Raw genomic sequence first — 20875 nt, forward strand, 5'->3', positions numbered from 1 at the left:
CAGATTGTCATTAATCTAGTTTGTGATAATGATGCATTATTGCAGGAATGGTTTTCCTCTTCACACCACTTTATTAGAAGTTATCCTGCAAACTTCCTGTGAATAGTTGAAACCGAATTATACCGCTATCTAGAGCAGTCAGATACTTGGCAAGTGGTTTGTTTGTGGTGTCCTGACTTTGGTAGCCCTCCGACTCCATGCTGCTGTTGTACGTTTTGCACATAATCGATCTTGAATTAATACTTCCTGAATCTATGAAATCCAAATAATCTCATGAAATCATTTTTCATGTTTGAAGTTTGCCAACGAAGTGCTTTCAAAGATATTTGACTGTAGAAAGCATCGCACAAATGCATCTCCAGCTGGAATTCTAGTTATTTTTGAGCTATACCAGATAGCTGAGGTTGTTTTACTGCTCTGAATAAGATTAGATTACCTACAGTGTGTAAACAGGCCCTTCGGCCCAACAGGTCCACACTGTTCCTTGAAGCATCCCACTCAGACCCATTCCCCGAACACGAAGGGCAATTTAGCACACGGCTGATCCACCCAGCCTGCACATCTTTGGACTGTGGGAGGAAACTGGATCACTTGGAGGAAACTCACTCAGACATGGGGAGAATGTGCAAACTCCTCACAGACAGTCGCCCAAGGCTGGAATCAAACCCGGGACCCTGGAGCTGTGAGGTGGCAGTGCTAACCACTGAGCCACCATGCTGCCCTGCATGTCACTTTGGCAGCATGGGGTTAAAGATGGGATTATTCTGGTTTGTCTGGCCGTTCGATTAAACTCTGTGTTTTTTGATTAAGACAAAAGAACACTTATCCAATAGATTTGAGTGCTGGACTGGACTTGGGGACTTTAAAGTTTGAAATTCTTATCTTTATATATACAGTGATTTATTTTCTTTTGTACATGGTTTGTTTATTCATTTATTTTGTTTTCTTGAGTTGATATTGTTTGTCATTTTTATAATCAAGAAAGCCAATGCCTGAAGGGCCCAGCACAGATAAATTACTTGTGAGCAAATACAAAGGCAAATTTTTGCAGTATTGCATTGAGAAAAATGGTCAATTTGAGGGAGTGAGGATTTTCAGGGAATATTTTTACTTCAGATGCAATAGCAAGCGTTCACAACTGGGCTGCACTGAAGTTTGAAAGAAAGCTCAAACAATTTATGAAAAATGCAGCAAAGGAAAAATCCCTCTTGTTAATCAAACAAATAGGACACAGTTGGCCAGGCAGCATCAGAGGAGCAGGAAAACTGATGTTTCGGGTCTGGGCCCTCCACCAGAAATTTTCTGAAGAATGGTCCAGACCTGAAATGCCAGCTTTCCTGAGCCCCTAGCCTGCTGTGTTCATCCAGTTCCACACCTTGTTATCTCAGACTCCAGCATCAGCAGTACCTACTAACTCAGAACACAGTTGGGATGCCTTGTGCATTGCTATTCACTCTAACCCACCCAGTTGGCTTTTTGGGTAAATGAAACAAAGTTTTAGAAATCTAAGCCACAGGGCTTGGTGGTTATCTGGACATTTTTCTCCAACACCTAGCTATTCATGTCTGGATGAACACAGCTAATTGTGGATACCAAATTGGTCCTGATTAATTTCACAATATTCCTGTACTAATGTCTCAAGAGACATATAGGGATGAAGTGTATGAAGGAACCTAAATTATCCTGATCCCCGATTGAGGACAGTGTAATCCTCATGAAAGTAATGTGCTGGTTTGGCATGTTATTTGGTATGTTAATCTCCTTTTGAATTCAAGTTTTTTGGGTTGAGTAATGTAGAAAAATATCATTTTTGTTTTCTACAGAATAGTAGCTTACAACCTGTCAGTTTGACATTGAAGAAAACACAGATATTTTGGGGGTTGAGTAAAAGCATGGTCAAAACATGGTTTTAAAGGAACATCTTGAGTGAGAGCAGAAGTGGCAGGAACATATCCAGTGAAGTTGTCATCGATGAAACAATTAATCTCAGATGCGCAAGTGGCCAGAATTGAAAAGAAAGACAAAAGTGCACCTGTACATAATTATTTCAATTCTGGAAGACTCTAATACTTTAAGAATACACTTCTCTCCAGTGCCATTGCAATCTAAGTTTATGTTGTGCTCGCTTTAGGAAATGATCCTTTTAGATGGTGGAAGGATGATAATGAGTAATTAAATGAAATGATGTTGTACACTGCAGCTGATTAGAGGCTTCAGATTACTCGGTAGGGATGTAGTAACTTGTTAATGAATCTATTGGAAACAGAGACTTTAATTCTAGTGGGACGACAGAAAAGTGTTTTGGGTCAAATTTTGGACTCTGCACAGTACTAATTAAGTTCTACCATATTGTCAGCAGGGTAGAGGCTCTTTAGCTCAGCAACCTATTTCCCAGCCACGAAGGCTTTCAGTAGGATATGGAATTTTTTGGTTTTGTGATCTTTTGAATTGATTTTTCTTTCTATATATTTTTGGAGGGTTACTGTTCGAGTGTTTGTAATGTGATCGAAGCATTTCTGAAAGATTCAGGACCAAATGAGCCCAGGCAACTTCCTTAAGTCACATTTCCAGTGTGTTTCAGTTAGTCACTGTTTCCGAGAGGTAACATAACAAATAACATTTCCACAGCCTTGTCCCTCCATCTCTGCAATTTCCTTGTGTCCACTTCAGACGTTTCTCTTTTTTCCAGTCCAGTTTCACTTTTTTGCCTCTCCCAGATTATGTTTGTCCTGTTGTTACCAGCCATGGCTTCAGCTGTTTAGACTCTAAAATCTGAAATGCACAGTATGCTTTTCTCCATTTTTTAAAAAGCTGATTAAAAACTTCACCTTTTATCAAGCTTTTCATAATTCTTCTGACCTCACTGAAAAACAATCTCTTGACATTTCCAAAAATGAGTCACTTCATTTCATAATTTGCCATGTTCACTAGTTAATATCATTCAGCATCTTAGCAGTGTGGGCCAGCTGTGTTTTTGAATCATTGCAAAAGAGTACGACCTATGCCAACTGACCTGAAAGCAGATGAAGTCAAAATAGTCCCTCCAGTGTAAACTATTTCTAAGTCGTATATCTTTCTCAAACAACAAGAGGCTATTGCTGCATATGGCACTATGGCTGCCTAGCACTTCCTACACCAACCACTGTTTAACAGGAATGGAGCTGTTAAAGTCTGAGTGAAGCCCCAATGTCTGTGTGTAATGTCTCACATCATATAATTTCTGTGCTGTAATGATCTATTATGAACGGACTCAAATAAGTGATCATCTGTTTCAGTGTAGGGCTGCAGATAAGGAAATTCCAAATTAAAAACTAGAACAGCACTTTCAGTGTAAAATATTCCATGTAAATTGGGGATGCCAATCAAACAAATGTTTACTTTTTGGAGTCTTTGGAACATCAAAGGTTTCTTCTGCCTATTGCATCATAGACCATAGCTGCAACTCAGTCCATGCTGGCCCACGTTGTCTCTCGGTTGACCAATGTCTGAACTTTAGATTTTTTTTCGAAAAAAACTTTCAATTCTTGTGTTCACATCCTTTCACGTTCTTATTTTGCTTTTGTCTGGAATTATTTTAAGTCCCAAACTTTGCTTGGTACATTTCTGTTCTGCCACGTCCAGTGTGCTGTGTACTTCTTATTTTTTTCATCAGCCCACCACCGTTAGTGCTTCTTCCTGCAGATGTATAGTTTCTTCCTCTAGACATCACCATCTCTCGCCTTTAAGAAACTCATGAAGAGTCACTATGACCAAATGTTTGGACACCTGTTTGAATATCTCCTCCTTTGTCAGTTTTTGAATGGTTAATCTGCTGTGAAGTGCCCTGGGGAGTTTTTCTGTGCAAAGGGTTCGATTTCAGTGGTGTGATGACTTCTCTGTGCCGCTGACGTCTTGTTGCAAAAAAGTAACCATTGATTTACCTGTGAAATAATGCTACGCGGCCTCTCAGTATTAGCCAGGCAGGCAGTTAAAATAAGTGAATTGAAAGCTGACTATGTTGGAGTATTTCATTATTCATCCTCAGCTGGACCCAATTTATCCATGTTACCGAGGTATCCAACTGCTGGCAATGCAACTCCCAGAACAAAGCCAAACAAATCATCATTATCCTTGTGTTTTTCTTTGTTCATCTGATTTGTCCCATTTGACTTTTATAAAGAAGATTTTTTGTTAAAGCTCACTTTCTCTTTACTAGCAAACTCTAAACACCAAGAGGTCCTGCTGGTGTAATAAGTAACCTCAGACACATGTGAAATCACTTTATACGTGAGCCTTAAGCTTACTTGTGCAATCTACCTAGAAGAAAACTTGGAAACATGGCCAACTTGCAGTTTCCATCCATGGCCAGCGTAATTCGAACTTGGACAGTCATTTCTTCATCATTGGGTCAAAGTGCCACACAGCCCCCCTCTGATGGCACAGCAGGATCACCATTGCCATGTGCACTGCAGCAGCCCAAGATGGCAGCTCATCTCCTGTGTGAGCACGATGACCCCATATTCCAACTTTAATCTATTGCATTTACATTTGTAGAATTAGAAGCTTTTTTCCCACACGTTTTGCTTCCCCGATAAACAGATATAAACTCTGACTTTATTTCCAGTGCTATACCTGAAATTCTTGAAATCTGGCTGGAGGAGTCTGCCGAAGACTTTCGTCAAGTTCCAACTTACTCTTGTCTCCGGAAGGTACTTTGCTACTTGAACCAGACAGTGCCGGGGTCAGATGCTGAACATCGGGCCCAGAAACTCCTGAGTCGGTTTTTGGCGGAGGAAACAGCGGAGAAAGAGATGTTCAGTAAGATTTATAATTATGTTGCAAAAATGTGGTTTTAATTCAGGGTGCCTCCCTACAAGTTTGTGTGCGGCTTGCCCCTCTGTCTCAGGATTTAGTTCATTTTGGTTTCCTTTGACAAGCTTCAAAATTACTTCCAAATTTTTGGGTAAACGAAGTTAATTAAAATTATTGCTGAATGATTACCCCTGTACTACATGATGTACGAGACCAAAGTCTGCATAGATTTGATACTCTAATATGGTCCGCTAAGACCCAGCAGCATGTAATACGACTTTCTGGACAATTTCCTTTTGAACTGTTGCCGTCAATGACATTTTATTTTATAATCTGATGTAATAAGTTTGCAAGTTATTGTGAAACAATAGATTGTGATTCGGAAGATTTCCTAAAGCTAGAAATTGGGATGGGAATCTGTCATTAAATACAATTTCTTTTGCAATTGAGATGCTCCCAACAAGAGGATTTCAGTGCAATATCATATTAATTTCACCAAATCTAGATTTAGAAGTATGAATATTAGATAACTATTGTAAACCAATGCATGACTTCTATTCACAAGTTTGTGAGATATTTTAGAGCAATGTGAACTTTGGGCACAAAATAAATGTCTATCTTCACTTGCACAGAAGGCTACCGTAGAAGAGTTAGATTCTATATTGGAGAAGAACACGACCAAACCATCGAACAAGTTGACGAAAAGCTCCTGTCCTACCCATCACGCTTCATTGCAGAGCAGCTGACTTTTATGGATGCTGTGAGTAAACAGGAATCTGGGGCCCAGTCATTCTGAATAAGATATTTCAGTCAGCAGTAGGCATCTGAATCTCTCTGTGTTGTTTAATGCTATTACTGCTCCACCAGTCGTTATAACTGAATTCCCTTCAAAATGCAGTCTTCCAAGATGTTAAAATGTGTTGTTTGACGTGTAACTTCAGTATCTCGCTTGAAATACCTGCCAACTAATACTTCAGCACTTGTCATTTGTTTTGAATGAACGTCATGTGAAATAAGTGACCTGAGAGAGCACTGAAAATCCTTTGTAACTTAGTGTTGAACCTTTACAAAATGAATAGTATTTCAGGGTAAAAGTTTAATTGTTTCATCATAACAGTCACTGTTTCTTCAAGAGTCCAGTGATTTTGTTTGAAGTATCCAGGATGGCAATTTTGTTGTTTTCCCAGAATCTTCTGGAGTGGAATCAGCCACAGGGTATTCCAGTCTCGTCTGCAAGGTGGCTTGATGTCTACCTCTAAAAAATGAGACTCGTAGTTGCTGAATCAAAATTTGAGTTATGTCAAAGTCTGGTCATAGGCTTAGGCTTGAAGTGGAAGTTCAGTGGTCTGTATGTCAGCATTGGGTGTGACTCTAGAATGTAAGTAGTCCTCTAGGTCTCAAAAATCCCAAGCATATGTTAGTGTTCAGAACAGGGGTGCAGCGATCTCATCTGGAAGTGACCACTTTGTCAAAAGTTGGTTTTGGTTATGGGATAAGAGGTAATGGGAACTGCAGATGCTGAAGAACCCGAGATAACAAAGTGCAGAGCTGGGTGAGCACAGTTGCTCCTAAGATGCTGCTTGGCCTGCTGTGTTCCTCCAACTCCACACTTTGTTATCTCAGTTTGTTAAGGGGCAGCTGCTTTTCTGCACAGAGTTCCAAAGGTAACTGTCTGTTTTCACTGCAGTTTCTGTTGCATATGTGTATGTATATACCGACTGGCATTTAGAGTCTAATCATGTGACATAATGATGACAGCAGCCATTTTTGGTGGGCAACAACCTCGTTGGGTGTCTGTCGAGGAATGTAGCTGCTTTTCTTTTGTTGAATCATAGAGATCTGCAGTGAGGGCTGAGAGTCTTTTTTCAAATCAGTGGTTTGACCTGATGAATCTCAAAGCGGTTTTTTTTGATCCTCATTGCCAGTTCTTTTTTTTTTCCTTTACTGCACAGGTGCAGGGGGCTGAAGCATTAAACAGCAGGAGTTTTATTATGTAGTTTGCTGTCGAGACAGCAGGGTTACCCTAAGCTATTCCTTGCCAGAAATGATCGATGACATCATTGTGACGTGATCAGACTGTTAAAAGTGAGAGCCCACCATGCTTGCATAAACATGCAACAGTTTCCCACTCGATGGTTTCTGAGCATTCCATTCTATTCCAACCTGTCACAGCCAACTCTGGCTTTGAAAGTGACGAGACTGACAAATTTCTCCATTCTGAATGAGTTTACGGGGATCTGAAGGAACTATTTGCCAGCTGTGTTAACTTTCACTGTTGGGGCATAATTGTTGATGGGAGTTGCTCATCTTGAAGACGGAGACAGAAGGACACAATGTAATCTGAATGGCCAGTTGACAAGCTTGGACGTTTGGCAATATTCGTGTTCAGCATGAAACCAACAGTGGGGAAGTGTTGACATTGAGATCTGTTGAACCAACAGAGGGCCAGGCTGCCATTGTGTTCTGTCAACCTGCCTTGGTGCGAGAAGTAGACATGATGCAGGGCTGCTATACTGATGCCCAGCCTGTCTAGCCTGTGGGCCACCAGGGCTGAGCATCTGTAGCAGTGACTATTGCCAGCAGAGCCATGCATGATGGTGTGCGTGGAGCCCAGTCGGAGTTGGGTGGAGATAACCAGTGATTTTAAATCTAACCTACAAATAGGAAGCAGATGACTGAAAATTCGAGGGTTTTGATCTGTCTGAATAGCCAATGTGCGCTTGTGCATCAATGTGAGTATTATGTAGCCAGTCGTTGACAATATAGCACGCAGTTTTAATGTACAATTGCAAACTAGCAGGACGAATGTACCCATGGACGGACAAATCTTGTTTGTTGTTCATTGCTAAAAACATGGCACGACTGATACCTTTACCCTTTGTTTCCTTTTTATTTTTGATCAGGATCTTTTTCGGAAACTTGTGCCCAGCCAATGTTTAGGGTCCATCTGGTCTCAACGAGGGAAGGAAGAAAAACAGCATCTGGTATCAACCGTCCAGGCCACCATTACACAGTTCAATAATGTTACAAAATGTGTCACCAGCACCATATTAAGACCTCAACAGCTGAAACCACGGCAGAGGGCTAAAATCATTGAGAAATGGATTGATGTTGCCCAGGTACACTATTCTTTATTGGTTTTTAGCCTTTGTGACATGTTAAAGTCCACAGTGCATGAAACAACCATGGTGGAAGAGAGCAAGCCATTAACACTATGTGTTGATATGTCCAAGGTTTGAAAGCCTCTTGAACTGGCAAGCAGAATACTTTTCTGAATAAGAGTTGAATGCTTCATGGAAAATCCTAGCATTCATAATTTCTGTCGTGCTGGCTGCTCATAGTTCTTGCCTCAGTTTACAGTTGCATTGAAGTATTAATGTATTTTTTTCTCATCAAAAATATTTATGTGGATAAAAAAGGCAAACTGATTTCAGATTTTTACTGGCCCTTCAAAAATGAAGTTAGTTATTGGGCATTACATAGTGTTATTTGCCTCCCTTCCAAGCTGTAATCAGTCTACGAAATAGTGTACATTTTATTCCCAATGTTCTGCATTCTGTATGCCTACATGACGGCACTTCAGTAACTTGCCTGGTTGTCTGTTTCTTATGTGTTTGCCAAAGGAATTTGTCTCAGCATGTTAGTCAGCAATCGGTAAAAGAGTGAGGAAGGGCTGTCAGATCTGATACCAGGTTTGTACTTGTCGCCAACATGTGGCATTCCCACTCGTACATTTGGAAAGGATCAGGATAGGAACCGAGTAATTAACTAATTAAGTAAAGGAAGTAATTGATTCTTACTGATTTTGTAATCCTAAATTGCACTGGATTTTGCAACAAAACTGTACTTTCAATGTATTTTCCCGTATACACGTGACAACAAAATATTCATTGATTACTAAGGTTTGGAATGAAAGTTCACAATAATTCTGTTGCCAGCTAATTTAGAGAAGTCTGGTTTGGGTCTTGGCAACACTGCCTGCATCAGTTTTGACTCGTTAACAGTCTTGAGGCATTAATGGGACCTTGATGGGGATTTGAAAGTCTGTCTCCAGTTTTACAATATGGAGCAGTTCAACCGAATGTAGGCTGACACCCAGTTGTAGACATGGATGAAAGGCTATTCTGAAGAGGAATCACCACCTTACTTTGATCACTTGGCTGACTTTTCTAGTTCTGATTTTGAGTTTTTACAACAGTTGACAAGGAGTGGCTTCCATGTTGAAGTGCCCTCCATTACTTCCATTTTACTGCAGCAGCTTTATTTCCCTGAAGCCAGAAGACTCTGGGCTTGAGAACCTACCTGCTGGCCTTAATCAGATAAGGCTCTTATGATTATGCCAATTGACGCACCTTCAAAGAAATCCCAAATGGTGTGATTACCCTGCACCTCCCTGGCCTTCCTCCCCAAGCAGAAGTGGCTTTGAGACCTGATAACAAACACTCGCAGGCTTCCTCCTCATCTCCACCACACCCCAAAGTACACATTTGGGAGGTTTGATTTGATCCAGTTTTGTCCCTACCTCCAACAGGTTGGGGGGGGGGGGTTGGTGGTGGAAACAGATGAAGGACATTCAGCTGCTAATCTAGGTAAGATTAGTTAACTCAGTATCAATAACGTAGTGACTCATAAAAGTAGACCCAATTTCCTGATTCGTCTGTTTTCCCTCGAATGAGTATCTCACGTGACTGGTCCTGCCCTCCTATTCTGTCAGATAATACAACCTATCATTCATTTATGAGCTAAATGTGATGGATATAACAAAGATGATTACCCCGCCTCCACCCCCCTACCTTTGCCACTTCTACCACTCAGATGTCCCTGTCTCAATCCTACTCATTTTAAGCTCTCCTTTGGTGTCAGTAATCATATCTAATCAGTCACAGGCTGGCAGCAAGTGAACTGAAAAGGTTGTCTCAGAGGGATACAAAACTAATATCAAGGTTTGAGTTGCCAAGAATCATGGAATTCTTTCCCTCAAAAAGTTTGTTTGTTAATGCTGTTATTTTCTCAGCTAACATTTTTCTGATAGAACCTTTTTAAAAAGTCTGAGGTGTTGGGTAATGGGGAGTCACTGATTTTTCCACAGAACTCACGGCTTTTTTTCTCTGACAGGAATGTATGATTTTGCAGAATTTCTCGTCAGTGCATGCAATTTCTACGGCATTGCAATTGAATAGTGTGTTCAATTTGAAGAAGACTTGGGCAGCCGTGTCAAAGTAAGTCATTGTTCAGAAAGAGCCATGTAATTTTTATTTAATAAATATGAGGTAGGAAATTGCAGGTTTGACCTCCAGGTTTACTTGCCCAAGTGATCTTCACACGCTCGGTGCATTCACAGGATTACCAGAGGCGCTACAGTGCAATCGTAACAATTGGCTAATTGGCAGAATCTTTCATTCTTTCACGAAGGAGCGAAGAGTTAATTTGTTTAAGTGGAAAAAGAAAACTGTTTGGCAACTCGAAATATTTAACTATCGTGTTCAAAAACTGATCTGCTGTTGGATGGAACGTAACACAGTTTCCTGTGGATATGCTGTGATGGGGTGATATAAGCCAGAGGTTTGTGTGGGATACGAAAATACAAAGACAACAATTATTTTAATCTCCCAAGAAAGCACTCTATAACACTTTGAAGTGCACACCTGTAGTTTATGTTCGTGTGCCTCAGACCATTTGATCATGGTTGTTTTTTGTAGGCAGCTTGGGAATGAAATCTCTCTTGCTACAATGAGATTCACCAAAACGACTGCACTCAAGAGCTTTTGCGGCACAATGGCAGTATCCCCATCCCTGGGTTTCAACAATCAGGGTTCAAGTTCTACCTGCCCCAGAGATTGCCAAAACATTTCTGAACAATTTGGCTAAAATAACTGTACTTATTGTAAAAATGCTTCACTGCCATTCACTGTCTGTATTACTTGCTTATTTGTCAGGTTCCTTATCAGCTGTTTGTTATCTTGACTCTATTCTGTCAAGAGTAATGTGTCTCATTCTCTTGACTAGGAGCAGTAAGACAACATTTGAAGACCTTTCAAATAATGAAGAAGATAACTTTATAGCAAGTAGAGAGCTGCTAATGGAGGTAAGGTGTTGCACTTGGCGCAGTGTGACTATATTCAGGGCATGATCAATAGTTTCCAGTAAAATATCTGCAATGAACTCAGTTGGTGACTGAATGCTTACAGATTCTGTCAATCAGTACTGCAACAGGAATATATGTATTGCGGTCCAGGTGGTCTGGCTTGGCTCAAGTCATCCAAGATTGTTTTGCCATGATTCTTACAATTGCTGATGATATTGCAGTTAACGTTTTAATCAACATCTAATGTGGTTATGCTGCAGTGATGCAGCCTTCATAGATTATCTTTCTCTGTGTTCATTATCTTGGAAATTTGAACTGAAGCAATGTCTAAAGTGCGATATCTGCCAATTTCTTTTTCATTTGCTTTGTACACTTCAAGGGCCTTGTAATTAATAAAAGCCAAGGCAAAACATTAAGAGATTTAACTGGTTCTCATAAGTGTTTTTACTCAATTACCATGTCTTCCTTTTATTGTTCTCCGCAGTAAGAACTATTTGCTGCGTAGGAATGGAGAGATATTCATATCTCTTTGTTCGTTCAGTATTTCAGACATCAACTATCTAGTTTTACTAGCGTGGACGAAAACTGACAAGTTTCTAGCCATTCCTCCTCACTCCTTTTATCATGCTCTTTGTCCACTCATTTTGCTCCTGAATTTGATAAAAGAACAAAATAATTGGTCAGATATAAATATTTTGGTGCCACCATACCAAACTAGTTGTCCAGTTCAGAAAATATTCAAAGTTTTCTTATTCTCTAAATCATTCTTAGATGGAATTGAAGCATTTTTAAGCTGGTATTTGAAGAGGGAGAAATGCAGTAATCATGCTCGCATGTTGTCAGTTTGACAGACACTCCATGTTTCAAACTGCTCAATGTTCCAGTTGCAGTGAACTATCTTTTTACATTGCTTTCCAGATTTTTGCCCCAGAATTTCTACTGCCCTGCTGTCACACTTTGTTTATTGTGTGTTGTGATTGGTGCACTGTGCAGAATTTCAACATATTTTTCTGATCTAGATTGAATCTAAAAGTAGGTTTGCTTTTGTAATCAAAAATGTGTGCTCTGTATGATGATTGTTTTTGTGGTGCAAAATTCTGTAGGTATACAGGGGAAAATGTGAGTTCATGATTGGACAGTTGTATAACTTCCATAAAGCTTTCTCCCAGATTATGCAGTGAATGACAGTGCATGGTTTGCTAATCTTGCAGCATCTTACACAAATGTGCTTTGGCAATGGTGCAGGGCACCGCAATAGTTCTTGCTGTGAGTACATTAATGTTCAAGACACAAAAGCTCCAAGTATGAACAGCAGGTTCACAGATGACACAAGAATTGGAGCGGTAGTCAGTAGCAAAATGCCTTAGTTTCTCTGCACACATTGTTCCAGCTGTGGCTCAACTAATGTTATTTACAGTTCCGTCATTACTTCTTTGCTCTTATATTCAGGCAAGTATCCAATGTTTTCTCAACTTATCCACAGGTCCTCCTGCCTTCAAGAATATGTTTATGCACACACCAAGGTCCTTCTGATCCTCTGTCATCCAGACCCAAAACATCAACTTTCCTGCTCCTCTGATGCTGCCTGGCCTGCTGTGTTCATCCAGCTCCACATCTTATTATCTCATTGAACATATATTGTCCTGACTTATTAGACTCCCAAAATGCTTCACCTCACACTTTTCTGGATTGAATTCTATTTGCCTCTGTACAAGCCTACTAACCAGCCCATATGTGTAACCCGAGAGACTAAGGCTTTTTGCTGTTTACAACCGTCCAATTCTTGTGTCATCTGTGAACCGGCTGTTCATACTTGGAGCTTTCGTGTTTTCAACATTAATGTACGCACAGTAAGAAATATTACTGTACCCTCTGGTATGCTGCTGGATGAAAGCATCAAGTTGCCGAAAAGCCCCTCAAAAATCGCATTTACTTCCTGCCACAAACCCAATATTGGTTCCAATTTGCCAATTCCGATAGATCTCCTAGGCTGTTAGGTTCTTAACCAACCCACCGTCTGAGACCATTAAATTATTTCTTTGGGTAAGAGAGGTGTCTATGAAAAGACATTGAGAAGAATTATATTCTTGAGTTTAGAAAAAAATGACGTTTAAACTTGTTGAGACAAAGTTTTGGAGATCTGGTGAGGTAAATTGTTTTTATCTTCAAGCGAAATTGCACATTACGTAGAAAATTTCCAATCTCCAAATGATGAGGTTACACAAGTTTGGTTTCCAGTTCACAGATCAGGGATCAAACGTTGAACTTGCCTGGCCTTTATAGATCTAACTATGCATTCCACTGTATAACTGTCTAAAATTTTGAGTCCTAAATTTTGATTCTAAATAGAGTTAGTTGTATGATCAAGGGAATAAATAAGACATGGAGTAGTAATTTTGAGAAATAGGACAATGAGTTCACAATGGATTAAACAAATTCACTCTCTTTTTCTAGGATATCGTTCAGGGAATTGTGCCGTACCTGGGAACTTTCTTAACAGAATTTTCAGCGCTGGATTCGGCTTTCCCGAATTGCCATTCAGTAAGTCTCTCTTACAAGATTTGGATTCCTTATTTGCTGATGAGTGCTATTATTATGGTTTCATTGCAAGCTGCTTGTAGATGAGAACCAAAGCAATAAAAAAACAAATGAGTTTGATTAATAATCCCAACCAGAATAATTTGATCCTTTGTACTGTGAATCAAACAATTTGTAAACAATGGAACATGCAAATCACTTTGCAGTTAATTGAATATGGGTTTAGTTTTCCAAAAGGTTGGATAAATTGCACATCATTTTTATTCTGTACAGGTAAATTGGTTACCTGGATGTCACTGCCTATTGAGCAGTTGAACAGCTGAGAATGTCTTCAGCTTGGTACTGATCTACTTGACTGGAGCAAAGGGCTCTATGTAGTGTCCAAGATATGACCTGGTGGTATGATAGATCATTTGTGATTGGCCTTTGACGATATACTAAAATGGAACCAAGTTTACAGAGCTTGTATTTCACTTCTGATCTTTTAAATTTCATGATCTTGTAGTACTGTTTGACCTTTGTACATTTGAACTAATTTTCTTTGTCCTTGTCTATCTCTTACAGAATGGCTTGATCAACTTTGACAAGAGACAAAAAGTTAGTACTGAAAATTGCACTGTGCAAAATGTTTGGAATTATATGAAAGGGGAGAAGCATGCCTTTCAATCTTGTGCTGCTTTATTTGCTTGATGGGGGTGTAGCGGGGGTCTACAACTGCATCCTAAATGTATATGGTCACTAATAAATCCAATAAAGAATTCAGGAGATGCTTTGTGGCTCAGAGCAGCCAGATTGCAGAAGCTGCTGCTACCAGGACTCGTTGAGAGGATGAGCACAGATGTATTTGAGAGAAAGTTAGATGTCAGAAAGGACACAACGGCATATTTAGAGTTTGAAGCAAGGTGGGAGAGGTGTAAAGATCAGCATGGAGCAGTTCAGCCAAATGGCCTGTTTTTGCGCTGCTAATGTGCTGCAATTTGCCTTTGAGCAGTCACAGCCACGTACAGGATATGCCAGGTGTTATGTGAATGAGGATGTTGTTCAATTAATCTCAGTGCCATGGAAGCTATTTCATTATTGAAGACACTGGGTAAACAATCTCTCCATATTAGTCAGTATTTTCCTTTAGATGAGAGGCATCATTTCGTCATGGGATGTCAGAAATTGAGGGAGTACAACTGTTTGGATTCTCACTGACTGGGCACTATTTTTTACTCCATATTTCTGAATTTGGTAATACCAAATTCTCAAACATCCCTGTTGTCACGGCTACTGTTGAGGGTGTCATCAAATCCCTGTAGCGTGGAAACAGGCCATGCGGCCCAACAAGTTCATAGGGCCACTCTGAAGAGGGTCCCACCCAGACCCATTCCCCATGTCTAACTCACTGAACCCCAAAATATCCCTGGGCACTACGGGCAATTTAGCATGGGCAATCCACCTATCTTGCACATCTTTGGACCTTGGGAGGAAACCAGAGCACCCAGAGGAAACCCACTCAGATTGTATTTTCATCTTGTACTGCAACATTCAGCAGGCAACCTGAGAATATTAATTTGAGTGGAATTTGACCTTATGGCAAACAATGAAATTTTGCTTACAGAGCTGTAACTTGAGGTCCCTATGAATAGAATAAGTTCCGATCAGAAGCAGCTGATGCTGAATTTGCCAAACTGGGCCATGTGATGTAAAATCAGCTGGGTGTTAAAATAGGCATCCAACGCTGTGTGACTCCAATTCACCAGCTCGGAATGTAATCTGTCAAATGGCCCGCCATTTGTAGTAGCTGATGTGGATGTAGTGAAGTGTTTCTTTTCACTGACCTGTTGACAACTGGCACGCACTTTACAAGTTGGCAGTAACATGTTGTCAGAGTTTGACTTAGAAAAGTCTGCCCCTTTTTACATGTGAAATTGTGACAAGATTCAACCAAGAAGCCACTGTGGTTGAAAGAAAATAGTCCAGTAACTTCGAGCTGCTCATGGTCCATTCAATTTCATGGTGGTGCAAATTTGAAAAATTAACTCAACATTTTCACCGTCTGTCTTGGTATCAGTTACTATAGATCAGCCACTTATTTTGTACTTGGCAGACTTCCTTTTGCTTGGATGAACGATCTTTCATAACATTTCTTGTCTTCACCCTAAATCAGCTTATGGTTCTTAAGTGAATCATTTTTTAAAAATAATCCATCTTTGAAGCGCTGTTTTGGAATTAGTGTCCTGAAACCATCCTGGATAATCTGTACAGAAATTTATCCTTGAAAAGTCACATTTGTGTCATTTATTTCCAAAGCAGAAATATTTTTGTGACATGATGTACTGTGCACTTTGAATAAAGTTATCGATGCTGTTCAAAATACCACGGACTCGGACTTAGCAGGAGCAATTATAGCAGTTTAAACTTGCCTTAACAGCTCATTATTTATTTGTGTTCTTTCAGGAATATGAAATAATTTTGGGTATCAAATCCCTGCAGTTTGCTTGCTCATCTTACACCCTTCGTCCAAACGAGAATTTTCTAGACTTGTTCTTTATGCAACAATACTTAAGTGAGGATAGCGAGTACGTAACTGGTATTGTAGGAGTGTGCAGGTAAAACAGTTAAGGGTTGTGTGTGAAATCTTCTCTAGTTATAATTGCTGTTTAATGCTAGTGAGCTGCCAGTTTACTTACTGTCTTCCTTTTCCTTGGTTTCAAAGTTTTGACAATGAATTCTGACCTATGAGGATAAAGCCAGTTGCTCAATGAATCAATTCTGTTGTAGTGCATCAAAATGCGTTTCAAAGGTATATAATAGTGCAGAATATACTACCACTAAGCCAATGATTGCAGGAAAATGCAAAAAACTTGATGAGTGACCAATTTTAGCAACATGTCCAAGAGCTCCTATTGTGGGTGCACCTACAAATCCAGATGTAAATTGTACCAGTTTTGAGAAATGTTTCTTTTCCTTCCAATTTCTTTTCAAATACATAATCCTATTACTAACATAAAATAAACAATAACCCTACACAATTGGCCAGCATTTTAAAGTATCTTTCAATGGCTGCCTAAAAACATCATTCCCTCATCTCGAAATAGCCACAGTATATTTTTAATAATGCAACCAAAAATAATCTCCAACTGAAAAACAAAACACTTTGCCATTCCTGGACCAGAGTTGATTAAGGAACCAGATTATATATCACTGAAACTATTTTTTAGTTTTGACAGAGCAGGCTTTGTAATAATTACATTGTTTGAAAACAGTTTGCTTCTTCATAAATTGGTGGGCAGAAGTTATTATTTAAAATGTACCTGATGTAGCAATTTACATTCCTGCTTTGAAAATCAAAGCTCACTATTAAGCCCATCCTCAGGCTATGGATGACCATGTGCAGCAAGCACCTGGCATTATCGTCAATTCCATCAGTGGCACAGTCAGTATTGGGCCAACTTCAAACCTGGTATTTATTTATAACAGTAATTACAAAATGTTACCGAAATTCACTTTGCATGGATCATAAGTTATATTTAAAGTTCTTTTGGATCTCTCGGATAGTTTGGTTGATTTTCGGACAGTTTGTCTGAAAATATCAGCAACAGAAAGCCTGGTCAAGAGATATACTCGTAATTTTACTACCTCCGAGATGTGGCATGTGGTGTTTTAGTCACCGGAAGTGACTGATTCATGACTACCTTTCATTGCTTGACATTGTCTGTACATTCACATGACAGTGTGGATGAGGCCCAGAGAAACTCCTGTATAACTTTACAACCTATTGTATCACCTTCGGCACTGGAAGTTTGATTCTCATGTTTTCCAGTTAACTTTTTTCAAGCCCAGTCCTCGTTAATTTTTTCTGTACCTGCTGTAGAAGTTCAAGTATTTTGTTCAATTCCACGTGTTCTGCAAAAAGACTGAGGGGGTTATCGTCTTGGTAAAAAATTACGCAAAGGAACTGCAGATGCTGGGAATCAAAAACACAAAGAGAAATTGCTGTAAACAATCAGCAGGTCTGGCAGCATCTGTGGAAAGAAAGCAGAGTTATCTTGCGGGTCTGATGACATTTCTTCAGAACTCTTATTGTCTTGATCTGCTGTTCATAAAGCAGAAAAGATCGATGTGCCTACAGTGAAAACTTTTGTCGCTCATTACTCTAAGTAATGTTCAGTGTTCTCCTGCCTGAAAACACGTGCCTTTTGCAAACAAAATTATCATTCTGCAATTTCAAATCTATGTAAATGATTGATTTTGCCATAAATAATAAGAATATTGAACAAAAGCATCTGATTCTTTTTGAATGAATCTTGTCTGAAAATGTTTATTTGCCACCCTGCAGCTCCTCTGAACTCGAGAAACCGCCAAAGCCCAAAAAGAGTGTGTTTAAACACCTCAGCTGGTAAGTATCCCATGTTAAGCACCGCAAATATCTCATTATTTCCTTTATTATTGGGATGAATGGACAGAAAGGTAATTACATCTGTTCCTTGACACATAGAGACATTTGATGTGTGGTAATTATTGCTTCATTGGAGTGAGATTTTTTAATAACTGTTCGAGTAATTTGAGATGATGCAAGGAGTGGTGCTGTTATTATCACCTCGTGCATGTGTCTAGTGTAGACTGATTGATAGAGATTCTTTGCTATGACCATGAGTGTAGAATGTGGACCTGTGATGAGCTTGGTATTGCCTAGCGATTCTCATTTATTCAGAGAAGTTTCTGCACCATGGCTAAATTTCACCGGAATAAATTTGTTTATGAGAGACAAGTAAGCAAAAAAGGTCTTACAGTGAATTAAATTGGCATATTTGTGGGCCTGTATAATGAAAACTAGCAATGTTTAACAATTTTGAGTGAAAAATCAGATTTGTATTCTACTTTGTGGGTCAGCAGGCAGCAGAAATATCTTCTGTTGAAAAATTATCAGCCATGCTTCTCACATTTGAAGCTCCACCTCAAAATTACTATCTCAATGGAGTCAAGTTAGGTAAAGGAAAAGCACATGAGATCTAGGCGTTCTTGTACATCAGTCAATGAAAGCAAGCATGCAGGTACAGCAGGTAGTGAAGAAAGCTAATAGCATGCTGGCCTTCATAACAAGAGGAATTGAGTGTAGGAGCAAAGAGGTCCTTCTGCAGCTGTAGAGGGTCCTGGTGAGACCGCACCTGGAGTATTGTGTGCAGTTTTGGTCTCCCAATTTGAGGAAGGACATTCTTGCTATTGAGGGAGTGCAGCGTAGGTTCACAAGGTCAATTCCCAGAATGGCGGGACCATCATATGTTAAAAGATTGGAGCGACTGGACTTGGAGACTTGAGTTTAGAAGGATGAGAGGGGATCTGATTGAGATGTAAAAGATTATTAAGGGATTGGACACTCTGGAGGCAGGGAGCATGTTTCCGCTGATGGGTGAGTCCAGGACCAGAGGACACAGTTTAAAAATGAGGGGAAGGCCCTTTAGAACAGAGTTGAGGAAAAACGTCTTCACCCAGAGAGTGGTGGATATATGGAATGCTCTGCCCCAGAAGGCAGTGGAGGCCAACTCTCTGGATGCTTTCAAGAAAGAGATAAACAGAGCTCTTAAAGATAGTGGAATCAAGGGTTATGGGGATAAGGCAGGAACAGGATACTGATTGTGGATGATCAGCCATGATCATAATGAATGGTGGTGCTGGCTCGAAGGGCTGAATGGCCTACTCTAGCACCTATTGTCTATTGTCTATAAAACTCAAATCTCTTTCCATGTAGGTGACATGAAAGTATGTGTTTGTGTTGTTGTGCATACATGTGTAAAGACTTCAAAGTTATTGTTTTTGATAATTTTCCTGAGTTGGGGATATTATCTTATATTTCTGTTCGATAGGTAAGGACTGACCAGAACTCAGCAAAGTCAGATTTTCCACCACCTACCCGTGTAGAGTTTCAGAGCAGCAAAACCATGCCTTGTTGCTGTGTTGTGCCTTGCAGTGATCTGGACTGTGACATGTGACTATTGTTATATAGAAACCAAGAAAGAGAAGGGAAACACTTATTCACTTCCTAGGATATCTTCTCTTTACATGAGTGTGGATGTTACATGGATGTGATTTAGGCTTCCGTGGCTTAATTGTGATTCTCGAAGTGCAGGCAATCAACATTGCGGCATTATTGTGCAATCTCACATTTCAGCAGCCATCTGCTCTTGCTCCCTGTACTATTTAATGCCTAATATACCAACAATCGGGATTTTCTGTGTGGGAATTTTTTTATCATGCCATCTGCTGTACTTCTTTTGGGAGTTTTGGAAAATTTTCGATGTTAATCATGCAATATAAATGCAAATTGCTGAATAGAAATCCTAACGTTTGCAGTACCAATATACTGAAGGCCAAATTCAGAGTACACTGTCCTACCTTACTAAGTGTTGTGTACAGTTTTCTATCAATTATCAATGGTGTTACTTTGTTTTACGTTTTATTTTTAATAAACTGCAGCTTTCAGGATGAAATTACATACACATTAGCATGTGGCCAGGTTGGGGGAAATTTTCCACCCTGTGGGTATTCAAATCCACATTTTGCCTTTCATGAGATTGAGGTTGGTAGTAGGTTGAACAAACACTGCAAAAAGCCCAGATTCTTGTGCCATTGGAATATGCAAACATTGTAACCTATTCATATACTCCCTAACTATTAGACAATGTAACGGTGTTCAATACTAGTAATGCGAGCTCTTGGTATGAGTGTGCCACTATTAACTTCTCACAGGTCAAATGTGGCGCACATCAAACTCCTGGTACTCACATCATCAATATACCTTCATTCTAGTTTAATTTTTTTTAACAGTTTGTCTAGAATGCAATGACATTTTCATGTTTGTTGTGTCCCATTTCCCTTGTGCAGCCTGTTTTCAAAGAGAGGTGTTAAAATACACAACACTCAAACTAAAAGCTCTGAGCAGCGAGCATCCCTTCAGAATGAGGATTCAGACGACAGCATTACCGCAGCCAACATTTTATCCGATTCCAGCCACTTGGAAATGGAAGAGCCGAACACTTCGCAAAAAGCGCCGGAAAAGGTGAGACAGTGAGGCACTCATCACGTAAAATATGTTGTTCTTGGAGACTCTGGTTTGTCTAATAATGTCGAGACCCTTTTTTTCTTCTTTCTTTCCTTCCTTTCTTCTGCCTTCCTGCCGTCTATTATCCTGACTACACTTTGGCAGTCAAGAGGATACAAGGGTACTCAGTGATACCGTCCCAGCCACTGGAGCTAGATGGCTGCCTAGCCAATCTCCTTCGCCTTTCTTTTAAGAGCTATTAGCCGAATAGCCATTTTGATGTTTCAGCCAGACTGAAATCCTTAATGTGAATGCCGTTCCACCAAGCATCTTCATAACTGGCTGCTGCCAGCAATTTTCCATCCCAGGTCCCACTTGCCAAAGTTGGGTTACTTGCTTTCAGAACGAAGTCAAGACAGCTGTGCAATTCCCAGCAA

The 20875-nt window shown here is 39.9% G+C and overlaps 1 protein-coding gene across 1 annotated transcript in view; it reads left to right on the forward strand.

The window, feature by feature from the left end:
* Positions 1–20875, forward strand: part of LOC132209882 (ral guanine nucleotide dissociation stimulator-like 1) — a 49624-nt gene that overhangs the window by 16504 nt on the left and 12245 nt on the right. The window contains exons 8-17 of the mRNA XM_059647704.1: positions 4604–4797; positions 5424–5551; positions 7695–7910; positions 9907–10010; positions 10798–10876; positions 13331–13417; positions 13979–14011; positions 15857–16008; positions 17739–17798; positions 20282–20456. Of these exons, the coding sequence (XP_059503687.1) occupies positions 4604–4797; positions 5424–5551; positions 7695–7910; positions 9907–10010; positions 10798–10876; positions 13331–13417; positions 13979–14011; positions 15857–16008; positions 17739–17798; positions 20282–20456 (1228 nt within the window). The remainder of the gene's footprint in view (positions 1–4603; positions 4798–5423; positions 5552–7694; positions 7911–9906; positions 10011–10797; positions 10877–13330; positions 13418–13978; positions 14012–15856; positions 16009–17738; positions 17799–20281; positions 20457–20875) is intronic.

This window comes from Stegostoma tigrinum, chromosome 8, assembly GCF_030684315.1.
Source record: "Stegostoma tigrinum isolate sSteTig4 chromosome 8, sSteTig4.hap1, whole genome shotgun sequence".
NCBI lineage: Eukaryota > Metazoa > Chordata > Chondrichthyes > Orectolobiformes > Stegostomatidae > Stegostoma > Stegostoma tigrinum.